At 41.8% G+C, this 13,074-nt stretch overlaps 1 protein-coding gene across 1 annotated transcript in view; it reads right to left on the bottom strand.

The window, feature by feature from the left end:
* Mam (neurogenic protein mastermind) overlaps positions 1-13,074 on the bottom strand; it is a 91,927-nt gene that overhangs the window by 14,681 nt on the left and 64,172 nt on the right. Inside the window, exon 3 of the mRNA XM_077409799.1 lies at positions 1,869-2,219. Within this exon, the coding sequence (XP_077265925.1) occupies positions 1,869-2,219 (351 nt within the window). The remainder of the gene's footprint in view (positions 1-1,868; positions 2,220-13,074) is intronic.

The raw sequence follows: 13,074 nt of genomic DNA, 5'->3' as shown, positions 1-13,074 counted from the left end.
CACACACGATTTCCCGGCGATGCGATGCACGTCTAATCGCGCAACAATCGATCGTAGTTTTTCAATGAAAAGATATAAATCAGGCCGCACAACAAGAAATTACTTAATCCAATCTAAATCAATTTGAAAGTTTAGTTATGTAGAGTTGGAACTATTAGAAGAACTTAAGAATTATAATAGAAGAACTCAAACTAAGATGGTGTACAGTTATCACGCGGATCATCCCGGCCAATTTCACTTGTCCGATACTTGTATTAGAGAAGAATTAACTCAAGCCGTTCTTCATATCCACTATTGTGGTTCGGTTATTTAAAAGCGATATTCATTGTCGGATCTTATAATTAAGATCGTCTCAAATTAATCTTCAAACGTTGTACGACTCGTTTCATTGGCTTCGGAGTATCTGAAAGTAAACTTAAGACGATCTTATATACGATAAGATCTGACTATGAATACCGGCTCCGGAAAGCGTTTGTTTATTCAAACCGTTGTTTAGATGAAATGAAGAGTAAGCCGCTATCTGCCGCCAAACTTCTAACAATGTGATCGGTGGCTCGAGTGTCGTTCAGATTAAATAAAGCTTGGGTCGCATATCAATAAAGAATGAAACGACTTAGCGAAAAGCCGCCCACGACATCGCGGTGCCTTCTATGATCCAACAGTTAAGAATGACTACTAAATCTTGAACATATACTTGGATATATCTTATACTTTGATTGAAAAGTTTGATTGAAGGCTTTTACGGTAAAGAATTAAAGAGTCATTAAGAAAAAACATCGTCCTCTATCAAATCCTCGTTAAGCAAAGATAATCCCGAATTTTTTCTTCGTTAAAAGATCCTTAAGTAAAAGAGAAAAAAATCGGAAAGAATGTATACGTGAAGAAACTGACAAATTACAACGATTTGCGTTTGTGTGATATTCTTTGCGTACGCAATAAGCGTATCAAATGACGCTTAACGTCATCAAGAAAAGTAAGGCCAACGCGATGAGCCAACGCGAATAAAAGCGTACGTATCGACGACGTTTAATCTTGCGTGAGGTAATCGCCGAGAACGCTAATTTGCCGATATCCCGCTTCCCTCGATATCACGGAGCTCCCGCAGGAAACTCCGCGGCGCGCGGCGCAAAAACTTTTTCGCCCATTGTTCCCCGTCTCGGAGAAAGAGCCCCCGTTGTCCCCCGCGCTCACGCTATTTGTCCCATTTGTGTCGCTTCTTTCAACGCGACGGGGCAGAAGTTGCAAAAGACCTAGTAGCGGTACCTGTTGCATACGCGGACGTCGCGGGCTCTTTTTCTATTTCTCTCTTTCTCTTCCTCTTCCTCTCTTGCCGGAAACGAGCTTAATGTCTCGGATAATGTGCCATCGCGCCGCGATCTCGCGATCAACTTACCTGCATAGGCTATCGTCACGGCGAAAGCTCTCGCGCTCCGGAAAACGATGTCGTTTATCAGTGTAACGGCTCGAAATCGCAATTCTCGAACGCGATGATATCGGCCGAGGTGCGAAAGCGCCTTGTGGAAGACGATAATAATCGCATAAAGATAAACGCGTACGATCGTTACTACGTGAAGCAATTCAGGACAAACGAGAACCGAACGCGTAATCTATGTAGCATGAAAATAATTTCGCGTCTATTTCCGCGCGATGTTGGGTAAGTATGAAAAAATCCGGAAGTCATTTACGTTGATTGCGAAATCGCTCGAACGGCGACACGTGTCATTGTCGACACGTGTCACCGTCAACGCGCCGCCGTTTCCATCGTCGGGAAACGGGAGCTCCGCGAACCTCGAGACACAACCGTGTAAAACAACCGCGTGTAAAACAAGGAAAATTTTGTCGGCGCGAAGAAAATCAGGTCGCTTTACCTGTTGCGCGCGCATCAATTGCTGCTGCTGCTGCTGGAGAAGCTTCGCGTGCTGATGCTGATCGACCTGACCCGGTGGCACCTGCTGCGGATGGCCCCGCGTCCCCGGGCCGGCAGGGCCCGGCTGCGGCACTCCACCGGCGGCCGCGGCCGCCGCTCGCTGCCTCAGACTCTGCTGAGTGAAATTGATAGTCTGGGACTGCGAGACCGAGCAGTAGGTGTCGGCCTGATTAGCCGACGGCCCGGCTTGATTCTGCGTCTGTTGCTGATTGAAGTACATGCCCTGCTGCGCCGCGACAGACACAACCGGCTTCAGGTCGCCCGTGAGCTGCATATGCTGGCCCGCCGACACCTGCAACAAAAAACGAAACTAGATATTTCACATTGTTACTCGTCGGTCCTGGCAGAGTCGCGGGAATCGAGATACGCGCGATAAAAATTTAACCTGGAAATATAATACGGATTTAATTGCATCGACGCTTGATTATGATGTCTTGAGCGTTCACGCTTAAGGATGTATTGCACCTATTTTCAAAGCGCTACCAAGTGGATAAAAACTTGTGAGAATGTTCTTTTAGTCTTCCTGATGTGCTACAAAAAAAGTAGACACAAATCCACTAAACGGTTGCTGAGATATAACGATTTTAATTTTCACTGATTTTACACGGATAAAACAGCTAAAAAAATGTTGAAAGAGCGCTACCAACATTTTGAATTTGTTTGTACATGTAGTATACAAATTGATGAAAATATCTGCCAAATTTCAATTGTCTTCACTACACCGTTTTAAAGAAATAAATTATAACTTGAGATAATTGTGCTGTCGGCACGAATGTATCTCGATGGCTTGTGAAAGCGCGGCAATCAGCTGGGCAAGCGAAGCATAATCTATGGCTGTGGCTGACGCTACACGTATAGGGTAAACCAGCCAGTGAATGAACAAATAAGGGGTGTCTCCTATTCATTAGAGACGTGAAATAAAATTATTATCCGTATCACTTTCGGCATCGATGTAGTTGAATCAATATATCATACTGATTATTAAAAAAAAATATTAAAGGTGCTTTCAGAATAAAACATTTAGAAAATAAATGGAAAAGTGACAAAATGACCGATATACCAGTGAATGAACAATATTGCCAGGATATGAACGGCTGCTTACCAGTGAAGGAACATATGTATTTCATGTAGATATATACCTACTAATGTATATAGATCTTAATAATTAAAGTTAAATATTATATTTTAACAATCACAGAATGTTATTTTTGCACTGGAATAATACTATAAAGCATATAAACCTATGTATTATAAAGCTAATCTAACCTAACCTAACATAAAGCTTTTTTGGCTTCTTAACTCTTGACAAGTTTTATCTCAAATCGGAGATTAAAGTAACTTTACTTCTTTTCAGTCTCAGAATTAATAAATTTCTTTTTCTTTGACGTAGACTTACTAGTTACTCTTTTTTTATTTTTTGGAATAATTTGATCAACATATTTACAGCAGTATCTTCTGTAGTTATTGAATCATATGTATAATAGCTATAGAGACGTTTTTTTCTTAATTAAAAATGTCGAAAATTAAAAATGTCAAGTCAATTTATCTAGATTACTATCATTACTATCTAGATACTACCTAATTACCAAAATAGAGCCCACATGTTCATTCACTGGGAAAAGGTTAGAAAATCACACCAGTGAATAGACATCGTTATATTTAGCGTATTTTTACGAATTTACAGAAAAATGTTTGACAAAATAAAATATTGACTCTATCTTTACTTATATGATGCAATATTTACCTTCGAAAATCAATTATAACGCTTATTCAAACGTAAAATCGCAACCTCTCCAAAATTAACCTCTTATTAGCTTGCACGTCATAAGCATAAAAATATTTCTCCTTAAAGGGATCCTAAAGTGAAGACTAAACTTCCTCGACGTCGGTAATGTCAACATTGCTAATCCTGTTTTTTATGTCATATATCTATATCTGTCCTTGTCTAACGAGAGGCATCTGTCCTTGTTTCGATTGCTGCGCCATCTCTCGCTACACGCAATGTCAACCTGAATGTGCTTTTGCACATATAAAAGTTTATTTAAACTAATCTTTTTTTCTAGGCTTTCAATTGTTGTCCCTAGGTCATGCCGGTCTAATTTTGTGGATATTTATTGTGGAATTTTTGTACACAAAGCAAATATTGTCGTCACGTATACCAAAAATTAACAAAAATATTAATTTTTTCTCGTTTTCGATATAAATTCGACCACCATGACCTAGATTTTGATGCGTACTTTAATTCTAGACAAGAATTTTGCATTTCTATAAAGCTAATTAAAAGATTAGTGCTAAGAAAAAAAAGCCGGTATTACAGACGGCTTTAGGATCCCCTTAAGTCGACACTTTGTTTATAACCGTGACATTGATCTCAACGCCACCTGTTAATTTTTCTCTTAATTTTCATCACAAAATCATTTATCTTTGACCCATAATTTTTTTCATATTTAAAATATAAGTGATTTTGTTCATTCACTGGACCCCGTTCATTCACTGGCTGGTTTACCCTAACTTTTCGTTGAGCGACTCTTTTTTCATAAACTGCTTGTGTCACTATTTTGCCTTTCCACCGATAACTTTTCGTGTTTGACATTGTAAAAATGTAAACGAACAGACAACCTCGCAGCTCGCATCAAGTCTCGCACTACTGTGCAAGGCTGCCAACCTACGTGAATCGAGTCATAGAGAGTCGCATAACAATGTTTATAATATAATTATTTGTGTAACAAGTGCACGAATTGCAATACGCGTGCGTGATAGACCACTTTTCATGCACGTGTTACATAAAATAATATTCAAAATTATCGTTTATATGATACATATTTATCTTTTTTGACGTTATTAAAGTCACATTTATTTATCAGCACTGCTGAATAATGTCTTTCGCTTTGAAATAATTTGACGTTATAAAGTTAAAATCAGGGAATTTTCACTGCAAAAAGTTTAGGCTCATAAATTACAAAAATCGCAAATAATACTGGAAATAACATTTGTAAAGTAAAAAATACCTTTCTAGGAGTAAAAATAAGACTTCTACTATCATTTGAGTATCTTACATCTAGATTTACTATGCGTTAAGCGTAGATATTCAAGTATTTCAAATTTTATGCACTTTTGTCTAAGATTGTACCAGCGATACATCCTTAAGGATAGGAGTGATAGTGGGGTGTGATATATCGAGGAGCTAGCTCTCTTATTAGTAGAGTCAATTATTTTGTTACAGTTGTTATTTATTGTTCCCAAAGAATGCGGTCGAACTGTCGATCATCGGGAAGAGAAACTCTTGGAGAATTGAGATGTTTCTCGTAAATATAGATGTTTCTCTCGCTACAGATGGATGTTAATACGTCACCACAACTCGCAAGGCGTACTTTATCACGACTAATATATAAGCGTCTAGTGTCAGATAAACATAACGGCGAAATGTAACTGGTGTTTAACACGATGAGTTTTTTCGCGCACGCGCGATCCTTTTTACGATGCGGCACCTATCTCGCTGGTGTAATAACAAGTTGCCCGTTTAAATCGGTTTTAAACACCGGGATTCGTCTGTCGAACGGGACACGGTTAACGCCAAAGTCGGGTCTCTTGCTTCTTTAAGACACTTTAACGACACGCATGATTACACAGTAGCTAACTCGCTAATTGCGCGCACGCGGGATGCGGCGAAAATGTTATGAGGGCTATAAAACGCTACGAAATTGCATACTCGTCCGCCCAGTAATCATCTCGCTATCAACGTTTCTTTCTCTCTTATTTTCTTTTCATCGTGCCTGTTTTCTCGCAGCGAAACGCGACTTTCCACATTTCGTCTTCGGAGATTTTCCGAATTTAAAATCAAAGCGCAAAATTAAAGTCCAAGATTAAGGTAACGATTGAAAGCTCTGGATTTAGGCATTTTAGATTATTCCCGTTGTTACACCATTACCACATATGAACTCGCAGTGACGAAAAAGATACCTTTCGACGGATATATTCGTCACACGGGTGGGCAGGAATTTCTGGAGAAAGGCAGTTGACAACAGACTACAACGGTGACTATCGTCGGGAACGTATAGCCAGCGATGATACGAAGTGGTCACCGTTCCTCCATATTTCATCTCCACGTGAGAGGAGCGAAGAGGGAAACGGTCGAAGGATAAGCTACCGGGCGCGGATCGTGTCCCGCGGGTGACCCTTCGATCTAGCCGCGATTATTGAACCCTCGTAATCTAATTGCGACTTCGTATCCCGATACACATGTACACACATACACGCACACGCACACGAACTTGACCGTGAGACTCTAAGCATCGCCAAATTGTGCATCGTATCGTATAACGCAGTTCGTCGCTGTGCGTTTTTATTGAAATTGCACGTCTCGGCGTCGATCAACCATCAGGTTTGCGAGATCCACGAAGCTTATGAGAAGAAAAGAGACGCGTTCGTTTTAAATGTAAAGCATATATAAAATAGTACGTGAACAATCGCGGTATCTGAGTACAGATGTAGACCACGGACGATGATAGACGCTTACGCAAATGCACAGGTATGGAGTCGCTTCCTCCGTTGATAGTTTCCGGTCTACTAAAATCGTCCAGACATATATGATATACATATAAGTACATATATATATGGTTATATTATGTATTGTATATATGCATGTATAAATGTATGAGCAACCCGTGTAGACGCTTAGCTGTACTATATTGCGAAGATCTAGCCGCACACCGATACGTCAGGATAATTATACGCGCAGTCAAGGATCGGTATTTAGTACAACCGGCGTAATTTCGTATTGTATACATATGTATATATAAGCATATACCGCGTGCACGCATAATGTAAACGCCATGTACAGCTGCATTTACATGTACGAGAGGGAATTATCACGTCTATCCGCATCCGCTCGATGCGTATCCGTATACACGTGTATTTCGCGTGATAAGCAACCATATTACGTGTACATACAATGTATATACGAGGTGTTCCAGAGTTCCCGTCAATCCCTTTATCAAAGTTCTGATTTGAGATTTAACAACATATATTAACATATTTAACAAAATATTTAACACTGGCGATTGAAGAGTCATCGCTCTATGTTGTGGAATTAATTTCTCTTAATGAAAGCTAAACTGACCAAAGGGCGACAGTTCTCGAATGTATGTATACATATGAAGTGGAAAGGCGAAGCATAGAAAATTCGAAGCGAGCGAGGGTCAAGCAAATGAGAGCAAACAAACGACTTGGCTCAACGTGCCTCACTGTCTCACTGAAACAAGTTGTTCATTGGCGTATCCGACGTTTTGTTCCCCGGAAAAAATCTCCCGGAAATCAGTTCCCGGAAAAAATCTCTCCGGAAAAAATCTCCCCATCAAAAAATCTCCCCCGGAAAATATCTCCCCCGGAAAAATTCTCCCCCGCAAAAAATTTCCGTGCCCAGCAAAAACCGAGGTGCCGATGACCCCTCATTTTATCTCAGCCCAAAACATCTCAGCAAAAATATCTCGTCTATAATATTTCAGTCCAAAATGTCTCAGTTCAAAAATATTTCAGTCCACAAATATCTTACACAATAATGTATCGAACAAAAATATCTCGAGTAAAATAATAATAATGGGACGGAACGTACTTTGGGGGCACACTATGTGTCTAGTTTAACAATAGTGGAGCCCCCCGCAGGGGGGCGGAACCTACTGCCTATACTACTGCCTACGCATATACTTTCCACGCGAGACAAGGTGCTATATGGGTTCACAACTTGAAACTGATCACTGTTATTCGAGGTGATATTGCTGACGATGAGTAAACACAGTACAATCAGTTGACGGTTCCGAATAATAACATATACAAGCACCAAATAAAGTCGCACAGTCTAGTGTAACGGCCTTTAAAAATGCCATCTCAATTTGAAATACAGTAGTACTGAAATTTTGGATGAAGAGATTTTTTTCGGGGGAGATTTCTTCCAGGAGAGATTTTTTCCGGGGGGGGGGGGATTTTTTCCGGAGGAGATTTTTTCCGGGGAGATTTTCCCGGGAACTTATTTCCGGGAAGGATTTTTCCGGAGAGATTTCTTCCTAGAACCTTCATTGGCGTTTGTTCATACTTGTTCGTGTTTGTTCGCGCTTACTAGTCTGATCTGATGTTTTAATGTGTACTCGCATTCACAACGCAGGAAACGAAACGCAAAATACATACATGCTCGGTCATCGCGAACCTGAAATACGATTTATCCGGGCGAATACGTCTACGATACACGAAAGAGATCGTGTAACCCGGTGAAGCGTATGAAGATATAGCCGGCCAGTAGGAGAGATCTACTCGGCCGTCGGTCGCACGTAATTAGCCTAAATCACAGACGGCGTCCCGCCGAGGGGGTGGCTCCTGGACGCGACATCTGCATAGCACGTGTCTTGTTACTGCGACGCCTCGTAAGGGCTCGGGAAGAAGAGAGAGAGAGAGAGACAGTTTAGCAGGTGCTTCCGCGTCTCCGGGGGTGTCGCGAAGGAAGGAAGGGTACGCGGGAGCGCGGCTTGCCGAGCATACTAATGGGACATAATTTCCCGACACTTGGAAGAGCTAAAGACTTTGCTCTAATAAAACGGTGGACCCGTCGTCCGTGCGCGTTTTATCGATCGAAACCTGTCGCGCGATTGGAGCCCCCGTTTCGAAGAGAGCTCCGGAGCTTCGACGGGGAGGAAGTCTTGCGATAAAGAACGACTTCCTTCTCGATTTGTATTCGAGCGTGTATTCCGGTTCGAGATCCTTCCAGTGTCGGGGTTCACGCTGAAGTGAAAGCACAAAGAAGCAAAATCGAGAATACCGAGAGTGCCGATACGCGCGCCCGCACGAAACGGGGCCAGATGTGACAAACCGTTTTTGAAAAATCGATAATTACACCGAGGCTCACGGAATGCCGATACTGCGAGCTCTTGCAATTAAGCCCGATTAATGATGTGACCGCCATTAACGAGTAATTCGCAGAGACCGATAAATCGAACGCGCTCATAAACTAGAGTACTTAGATTCGTTCAATTTATTGTACTCGGGCGTACTATTTCTGCATAGTATATATATATATATATATATATACTATGCAGAAATAGTACGTCCGAGTACAATAAATTGAACGAATCTAAATATATATATATATATATATATATATATATATATATATATATATGAGATATTAATATATATATTCTAAACATTTATAGCTTTTTTATTAGGTTAGATCATATAACTTCTGTTCTTTTTTTCTTTAAATTTACTTTTGCGTAAAATATTTTTACGTTTAGCTTCTCTATTCATTTTTTGATTGTTTAACATGAATTTTGCTTCAACAACATCTTCAAAAAGTCATCATCGATAAAAAAAGCGATCTGTTTTTTGCTCTACTTATTAAATTCATATGGACCGAGACTTTGCAAACTAGCACTACATTAAGGTGCCTTTTCATGCTGACGCTCGACGCTCGATTTGGGCGTCAAACTTGATCACGCGATAGGTCACGTGAAGGTGCCTTTTCATGCTGACGCTCGACGCTCGATTTGGGCGTCAAACTTGATCACGTGATAGGTCACGTGATAGTCTTTTTAATTCCAGCGTCAAATGGCAAAAGCTCAACTGTGTTCAGCTTTGACGCTTGACGCTCATTTCAGTCAATTGCTTGTTTTGACGCTCGCATATTTGATACTATTTCGCCTTCTTACCGATGAAATTGGTCACGTGACCAGTTTTGACGCCCAAATCAAGCGTCGAGCGTCAGCATGAAAAGGCCCCTTGGATAGTTTTTTTAATTCCAGCGTCAAATGGCAAAAACTCAACTGTGTTCAGCTTTGACGCTTGACGCTTGTTTCAGTCAATTGCTTGTTTTGACGCTCGCATATTTGATGCTATTTCGCCTTCTACCAATGAAGTTGGTCACGTAACCAGTTTTGACGCCCATCAAATCAAGTATCGAGCGTCAGCATGAAAAAGCCCCTTTATTCGGTGAGTTTTTTTGCTGTCTTCACTGTTAAATTCATAGGGTTAAATTAAACTCAATTTTGAGTAATTTTTAACTATTCCATAGGTCGCCACTGCTCCTACTCAATATGTAGTTAATTTAACTAAAACAATGTTAATTTGACTAAACCAATGGAGTTAAAATAATCCTATTTTGTTTCAATTAATAAATTTTGACGCACATGGTAGTTAAAAATAACAAAATAAATCTAACTCATGGTATTGGTTTTAAATTTCATCCTCTAACCTTTAACAGTGTTCTTTCTCATTAATATCAAATCTTACTTTAATCCAAATATCATATCTTCAATTATGTTATTGTTATTAAAATCGATTAGTTGTTACAGTCACTGAACTGATTTAACTTGTTTCATCGTTGACTCACCCGTATCACAGATGAATAGGTGAACTTAAACGATATATACATATTTATGACAAGTTAAATGTAATATCAAATTAAACGAATAATTGGATAATTTCGCAGCGTTGCGTAACACCTCTCTACGCATTTATGCGGTTCGATTAATATCCATTAACTCCCTCGCGTCTCAGACTTCCGACAGAGCGTATGATTATTCTTCTTATCCACGGAATCTCTTGCCTCGATCATTGCCACGCGACGCTAAAAAATCTTACTCCGCGAAACGTTTTTGGCTCGTGAACTGGTTATACTTGTAATCAATTATCCATCTTCCACATACATATATAGAACGGGAGAAATGTATTTTATCATCTGTCAGGCACATGTGATGACTCTATTTAAAGTTAAACGGAAATCAACTTTTATTCAGCGCTAAGAATATTTATATCACTATAAAAGAATAGTCTTAGAACGATACAAGATATAATTAACAGAATATATCTTAGAATACGTAAATAAAAGATGGTTCGGTTCGACAGATCTGGAATACTTTGTTCACCAGCTATATCGGGGCATGGCGAGAAGCAAGAGGTGTGCACGAAAATCAAACATTCGAGAAGAAAATCTTCTCCAAGCTGCGTAGATGGAAGCGCACGTTTAACGCGACAATACCGCGTCGTCATTAGCATACTGTACAGAGCCATCGCACTGCCACAACAATCGATATCGCTCTAAAGGCCTTCACACACGAAACGACGGAAGACGTAAGACGTAAATCATAAGGAAATCCACCAAGCAGAGTCGACTATTCCCCTCTTTAAGAGGGAAGAAGAGAGGAATAGTCGACTCTGATTAGTGGATTTCCTTACGATTTACGTCTTACGTCTTCCGTCGATTCGTGTGTCCGGGGCTTAACAGACGATAGCAACAACGAACGTGCTCGCGTAGTGTCGTGTCGCGTCGCATCGCGTCGTACACATGGCCGAGGAATCGCATTGTGACTAATATCTTGCGATGCTGTAATCGCTAATCATAGCGCACGCGTCCGAGGTGCTCACTCGCGACATGACGAACGCGCACGCGGAAAAATTACTCAGACCATTCAAATTTCGACCTGGAACGCGATGTTTCGAGCGCAATGGAGTATGATACGATTATATTTTTTAATGATTTAAAAAAAATTCCATCATTGAATTTGACAAGCGGCATTTCTGTTTTACTCAATTTATTAAATACAAAGTAAGTTATACTGATGGTCCAATCAGGAGAAAATCAGAAAGGGAAAGAAACACATGAAAAGAAGTGCGAGTACACGTGTTGTAACAGCTTAGAGAACCACTGATAGGTTTTACCGAGTGCAACGTACCAAGGTTCGCGAATACTGCGTTGCGGCAGCGACGACGGCAGTCCGCGCGGGAATGGCATTCTGACGAGTGACCTTGAGATGGACACCTCACGACGGACAGAGAGAGGTTCTCGCCTCTCTCGCGATGAAAGGAGAGAAGACCAAGGCCCTGTATCGCGTATATCTACGCGCGCGTTATACCTACGTGGCTTATCCCGTGGCGGATTACGATGGCCGCCGTTCGTGGAACGGCACGCAATTGCGTAGCAAAAGGAGTATACGCAATTGTGCACCGGCACACGGAACGGGAGAGGGAAGGAACGGCGATGAAGAAACGGCGAGGAAAGGCGAGGAGGCGAGAGAAGAGAGAAAAAGGAACGACGGGGGGGGGAGAGAAAGAGAAAGAGAAAGAGAGAGAGAGAGAGAGAGAGAGAGAGAGAGAGAGAGAGAGAGAGGCGAGAACGGCTCCACGGGAGCGAGTCGCACGAGTCTCCGCGGCCGGTGACCTCTGCCCCCTCTTCCTCACCTTCGCCGCCTCGTATTTCCCGTATACACATGCGATGTGTGCTAAACGCCACCCGCGCCACCATCACCGCTATCACCACCGCCACCGCCACCACCGTCGCCGGTGACAACGCCGGCGTTTTCCATCACCTCCCGGTGCGAGCGAGCGACGACCCATCTCCAGTCTACCCCTTTACTACCCCTCCCTCCCTTCTTCCCTGCCCGAGCGTCGGCCTCGTCGCCTCATCCTTGGTGACGCGCGGATATCGTCGCTCGACACATCAATCGACGACTACCGACTACTGCTCGCGATGCAGTCGGCCAGCCTGACCTGATGTGCGAACGAAAGGGGGATGCGCGCAATCGAGGTTGCGACCCCTTCGCTTCACGCTCGGCCTACCGAGAACACAGGAATTAGCCGCGCTTCACCTCGCGACGCGTCTGTGCTAAGAATTAGGCGGTTCGCGACGCGAAACAAAAGTATACGTGCGTCGTTAAACGCCTCGTATCGCGCGCGAATGAGGTAATAAAGACACTATCGCAAGCACTTGCGAAATCGACTCTACTTGTTGTCTTCGATTGCGTAAAAAAAAAAAAAAGAATTTTACGGCAAAATTACGTGGTTACTTTCGTAGAAAAACTCCCGTTATATCCTAAGACTCGTAAAAATTATAGTCTGCCTCAAACAGTCGGATAATAAGTGATCAAAAATACATCGCGAAGGGGGCAGTGCCATACGTTTTTAAATCTCCAAAATATCGATTTCCCGCAAATAACATTGCGACGTCGAACATCGGAATTTGTTTTCCAGAATCGCGACTTTGTTCGCAATCGTTTATCGCCACGCTAGTTATGCGTTGACGTTGTTCGCGATACTCGCGACGATTATCCGCTTTGATTATCTCCGAAGTTTCGTGCAGCACGTATAGTGTCAAATGTTCTCGGGAA

This window comes from Temnothorax americanus, unplaced genomic scaffold (genome assembly GCF_048541705.1).
Source record: "Temnothorax americanus isolate GAGA-0224 unplaced genomic scaffold, ASM4854170v1 Scaffold27, whole genome shotgun sequence".
Taxonomy (NCBI): domain Eukaryota; kingdom Metazoa; phylum Arthropoda; class Insecta; order Hymenoptera; family Formicidae; genus Temnothorax; species Temnothorax americanus.
This window is presented reverse-complemented; position numbering and strand designations above follow the sequence as displayed.